Source organism: Typopeltis vanoorti, chromosome 14 (genome assembly GCF_054136105.1).
Source record: "Typopeltis vanoorti isolate ZY-2024b chromosome 14, IOZ_Tvanoo_1.0, whole genome shotgun sequence".
Lineage (NCBI taxonomy): Eukaryota > Metazoa > Arthropoda > Arachnida > Uropygi > Thelyphonidae > Typopeltis > Typopeltis vanoorti.
Window position 1 is genome coordinate 103,008,659 of NC_143562.1, and position 6,000 is coordinate 103,014,658.

Sequence of the window (6,000 nt, forward strand, 5' to 3'; positions counted from 1 at the left end):
ATGTATTTATGCCCTTCTCTTCTTAATAAGTAAATGTTATCTCTTTATTTTTATGTTAATAATGTTTGTTTTACTAACAGTTGTTTTCTGTATTAAAGGTCTGTAATGATTGGCATTGGCAGTGAATCTTCAGAAAGTTTATCGTTACTTGTGCTCATACTTACAGCCATTGGACTGGGAGCACCTATTGCTCTTATGATTGGAGGTGGATCTTATCTAGCATGGAGACATCTTCGGAAAAAAAATGATGACTTAATGCTAAGTAGAGACAGCATGTGCTAGTGATATTTTAAAGAAACAGTATTTCAAATCATAATACTTGAGAAAGTGATTTTACTTGTGATACCTCAAACTGTACATTATTAATCTTGGAACATTGAATTATGTATATATATATATACACACACTTGCACACATGTGCTCTTTATGATTGTGACATTAACAACAGAAGATTCATTAAATTTTAACAGTCTGTTAAATTCAGCTTTGCAATTTTTTTAATATGTATTCATTGACATTAATTGGTTTCTTTAGTCACATTCAAGTCATAGTCTTTCACTAGTAATGTAAAATAATATAGATTTCAGATAAGCAGTTTGCTCAGGGAAATTTCAGGGATGTAACATAAATTTCAAACTAGATATGCAGGCATATCCCAGTTATACAAAGCATTAGGTTCCAGGCCACTGTCATATAACAAATTTCATTGTATAGCAAATCACTGCCGTTTTTGTAGATACATCTAATGGTTTATATGTTAAGGAGTCATATATGCATGTAAATGTGCAGATATGCCAAGAAGAAATTTAGAGTAATTTTTGAAAATGAAATTTGAATAGCTGGCTTAAGAGAACATGCCAACCAGTTTGGTTATGAACTTACACCATTAAAAGTTTTTTCCATTTCAGCAATAAGATTGTCACATTTACAGATAACTAGTGTAGCACTTTTCACTTCACTAAGAACTTGATGTTTGTTTTGTATAACTGTAACAACAGTAGTGCAAGGTACACCATCATCACTAAAATTAATAATTTTAATCTTAGTAGCAACATTACCCTTATTCTGAATTTTATCTGCCATAATTAACAACATGAAATAATAGTTATGAACAGTTTCTAATTCACAGCAAAACACCAAATCACAATGGAATGCAGCAAGCAATGGCACTAAAACTGTTGTGTGAGTGCAGCATCATATAAATTGCATTGGTCATAATTGAAAAATGCCATGTGAGCAGATGAGCATAAAACCAAGCATTGTAGGGCAGGGTATTACTGAAGCAACACCGACTGCATGCAGCAGTATATTGGAAAAGTTATTAATTTAAAAAGTTACTTGAAATGGGGAGGACATTAAATTGGCCACTATCCTTAATTTAAATATTTCATAGTAGTAATGATATTACTGAATTATAATTTTAAGTCATATTTCATGTGCACTATATTAAAATGATTGCTTAACATTTCGAAGATTTAGAATTTTCCTATTTGGAATTCTGGCCAAGTGGCTAAATAACATATCCAATCTCCAACCAAGAAGCTGCAGTTCAAACATTTCCATGGACATGAATGTTTATGATTGTCTTTGAGTAAAAGAAGAATTTTATAGCTTGGTGTGAGACCTCATTTGATGCCTAGTGGCTCGAAAAAAATTTAATGTTTGTTTTCTAGAAAAGAGTTTCTGGACTATGTAAAAATAAATAAAGATACAAAAATATATATAATGTTAATAAAAATAAAAAAAGAGAAAAAAATTCTTTATTTTGGATTTTGAAATTTATTATTTTGGAAAAAGATAGACTGAAAAGTCATTAAGTCAGTTTTGATGTATCATAGTGTTTTATTTATTAGTCTTAATTCAGTTTTTATAGCTAATTCTTATATAGCATTTGAAATCAAGTTGGGGATTTGACTTTTACTGTGCAGATGATTTAGTTATTGACTTTCATAATAAAGAAAATATTTTACCTTTCCTTACACACACACACACACACACACCATTAGTCACAATAAATAATAAAACATTGGAAAATTTTCTCTATTATAGTCTGTACGAACCATGCAACAACTTTTCCCTGATAGTGTACTGTAACCAACAGTATCAGTAGTATATATATGGTGACTCTCATCACTTCCCTGTTCACAAACTGAGGCTAGTAGCATGGATAGGAGAGTGGTTGATGGACAGACACCAGAGAGTAGTATATGGAGGAGTGGAATCTAGGAAAATTGTGGTGACCAACAGAGTACCTCAGGGTTTTGTACTAGGGCCACTACTCTTTAATTTGTATATCAGTGATATAGGGGAAAAATTTAAGAGGGGATACTCAATTGTTTGCTGATGATGATACAAAACTGGGGAGAGCAATAGTTGATATTGTGCATAAAGATAATCATTGTCAATTTCATCATCATCATTATCAAATTCCTGCCATGTACCCACAAGGGGTATACAGGATATGATAGTACTACATGAAAAACTTATATCATTATTAACTTCCTATCTACAATTTTCCTCCAAATCAGTCTGTTACTTATCAAGATTCCAACATTATCAGATCTTATATTTCTATCGTCTAAGGCACTTTGTACCGTATCAATCCACCTATATCTTGGTCTTCCTCTGGGTCATTTTGCTGCCAACCTGGCAGAGAACACTTGTTTTGCTAATCTTTCCTCGCCCATTCTGTTTAGGTGACCATACCACCTGAGATTAGCTCTGCTAACACATTCCGGGATGCAGACAATGTCAAGTTCTTTCCTAATATCCTCGTTTTTAATATGATATTGCCATTGATGCTATTTGTTCACGCCTATAATCTTTCTCAGGACTCATATCTGCAGTCTCTAGTCTTTGGTCAAGTGTTTTACTTCTGACCCAGCTCTCAGATCCATAAGTTAAAACTGGTTTGAACACTGTCTTGTATACAGCTAATTTAGTGTTCCGACTAATTTCTTTCTTATTCCATATGAATTTATTCAATTGACTTCCCACCATACCAGCTTTGCTGATTCTGTTGTCTATTTCTATATTTAATTTACCATCTTCAGTAAAAATTGTGCCTAAGTAGCTGAAATGTTTTACTTGTTCCACAGGTTCTCCATTCACAACACAGTTGACATTTTCAATGATTCTGCCTATTTTCATTGTCTTTGTCTTTTTATTGCTGACCTTCATACCATATCTATTACAACAGCTATTCAGTTTAGTCAGAGAATCTTGCAGACTTGTAGCAGATTTATTTAGAAGTATAACATCATCCACATAAAGCAAAGAGCTGACATTAACATCTCCAATTTTGATATCATGTTTAATACCACTTTCCTTCATAATGTGATCCATATAGCTAATGAATAACAGAGGGGATAATGTACATCCTTGTCTCACACCAGATTTAACATTAAACCATCTTCCTGTACTTCCTTCAATTCTAACTGCTGACTTACAACTCAAATAAAGACCAAGTATTGCTTGATATAATGCCCCAATGACACCATATAACTGCAGCGTATTGAATAGCTTCTCTCTTGGCACCTTATCATATACCTTTTCCAAATCGACAAAACTTAAATATAGATCTTTGTTATATTCCCATGCTTTCTCGACTATTTGTCGCAGATTGAAGATCTGATCCTGACAGCCTGTATTTGACATGAATCCAGCTTGTTCTTCACCAAGCTTTTCTTCCACAATTCTTCTCAACCAGTTTCTCAAGTATACTGGCATAAATATTGCCAGGACCACTCAGTAGGGAAATACCTCTGTAATTCTCACATTCAGTTTTATTTCCCTTTTTATATATGGGTACTATGAGAGCTCTACTCCAATCATTGGGAATTCATCCCTCTGTCCAGGCTTTCTGAACTATGTAGTGCAGCCACTGTAAGACTCTTATTCCACCATACTTCAGCATTTCTGGTCGAATATCATCTACTCCAGCTGCCTTTCCACATTTCAAGCCTTTGATGGCTTTTTCTACTACAGTTATTGATATATATTCCTGCCTGCATGCCTGGTCAGTGTTTTTTACCACTGCTGTCATTACCGCTTGTATTTAGCAGTTTTCAAAGTAATTACTCCATACTTCAAGGATATCTTTTTCTCCAGTTTTCATGTCACCTTTATCATCTCTGACTCCTTTTACAGCACTCTTTCCTTCATTCCTAAGCTTCTTCAACAACCTCCAGAATATTTTGCCACCTTCTTGATATTTATTTTCTATATTCTTGCCAAAGTCCTCCCATGACTTTTGTTTAGCTAGTTTTACACAGTGTTTAGCATTCTTGCATTTGCCTCTATATTCTCTAAGAGCACAGCTGACTTATTTGACAGGAACTTTTGATATACTTTCTTCTTTTCCTTCACTGCCTCTTTAACTTCCTGTGTCCACCAGGGAGTTCTGGTTTTTTTTATCCTTGCAGACAACCTCACCACATGCCTCTCTGGCAGAATCAATCAATGTTTTCTTCAGAGTTTGCCACTGAATCTCCAAGATTTGATTCCTGTTCTCAAACTCTTTCATTTTTTCTTCAATAATCTTTGTGTATTTTAGTCTACAGTTCACATCTGAGAGTTGCTCAACTTTTATTCGCTTTAAAACTTTCTTACATGTTATTCTTTTCAATATGAAATTTAATTTTATCCTGCTCAAGACTAAATAGTGATCACTTCCTATTTCAAATCCTCTGTACACTCCGGTGTCCTGCACCAGGGAGAAAGCATCACTATCAACAATAACATAGTCAATGAGACTTTTCTTATTCCTAGCTTCTTCTCTCCATGTGAATTTGTGCACATTTTTATGTTGGAACATGGTGTTAGTAATAACCAGTCTATATCCTGAGCAGAAATCAACAAGTATTTGCCAATATTATTAGCTTTGCTCTTTTCTCCAAATTTTCCCAAAATATTTTTGTATATCTCACAATCATTTCCTACTCTGCTATTTAGATCCCCAACAAGGACCAACTTTTCCTTTTTCATTGTGTCAGTTACTTTTTCTAAAGCCTCAAAAAATTCCTCCACTTCTACCTTAGTAGAACCTTCTGTGGGACCATAGGCACAAATAAGTCTCATTGTCCAGTTCCCCATTCTCATATTTGCCCACATCACTCTACTTGAGACTGACTGCCATTCAAGAAGATTAGCCTCATATTTTGTGTTGAATACTATGGCTACTCCTTCTTTTCCTTGATTGTCATTGCCTGAATATAACATTTTGTATTTATTGCTCAGAAAGATCTCACCAGTTTTGGTCTTTTTTGTTTCAGTCACTCCTATTATGTCAATCTGGCACTTATCCATTTCCTCAGCTAGCTCCATTTCTTTGCCATTCAGGCTTCTTACATTGATAGTACCGATCTTTAACTCTGGTGATGTTGAGTTGGGGTTTGTTTTCAGATTTGTTCCAGTAGCTGACTTTTCGCTGTTCGCCCTGGTTCCCTGGCAAAAACAACGGGGGCCTTGTTTAACCGGGCGACGTCCTAGCCGGCATGAAATTTTGTCATTTTGTACCATCATTTTTTATTTTGGTTTAACCAATAAGAATACAATTTGGTCGGCTAAATCCCAAATTGCCAGCCCATCCTCATTCGTTCAGTATCCATGTAGATACCCAACAGGGTGCACCACGAGAAGGTGAGGATTGGACGTTAGGTCAGAAGTCCTGGTCATTCTCCACATTCCTTTGAAGGCTATGTGGAGGTCTCCTCTCAGTTATACAGCTTTGACCCTTAAGCACCCCCGTTGTCAATTTAATGTTGCAAAATGTAAGGTTCTGCACTTTGGGTTGAAAAGGTTGTGTATGACATATCATATTGAAGGTATTGGATTGCAAGAAATTGATGAGGCTAGGGATATGGGAATAATGGTAGAAAAGAGTTGAAGTTCAGGGAGCATATTGCAAAAGTTGGTAAAATAGCTCAAAGGATTACTTGTATGTTGAAAAACACACAATAACGTTAAGGAAGTTATTATCCCTCTTTATAAGGCTATGAT

The 6,000-nt window shown here is 35.0% G+C and overlaps 1 protein-coding gene across 1 annotated transcript in view; it reads left to right on the top strand.

The window, feature by feature from the left end:
• The window catches only part of LOC150099810 (glycosylated lysosomal membrane protein A-like), a 101,642-nt gene extending 101,163 nt beyond the window's left edge, over positions 1–479 (top strand). Inside the window, exon 6 of the mRNA XM_090403909.1 lies at positions 99–479. Coding sequence (XP_090260035.1) covers positions 99–282 — 184 coding nt within the window. The 3' untranslated portion in view covers positions 283–479. The remainder of the gene's footprint in view (positions 1–98) is intronic.
• Positions 480–6,000: the final 5,521 nt, after the last annotated feature.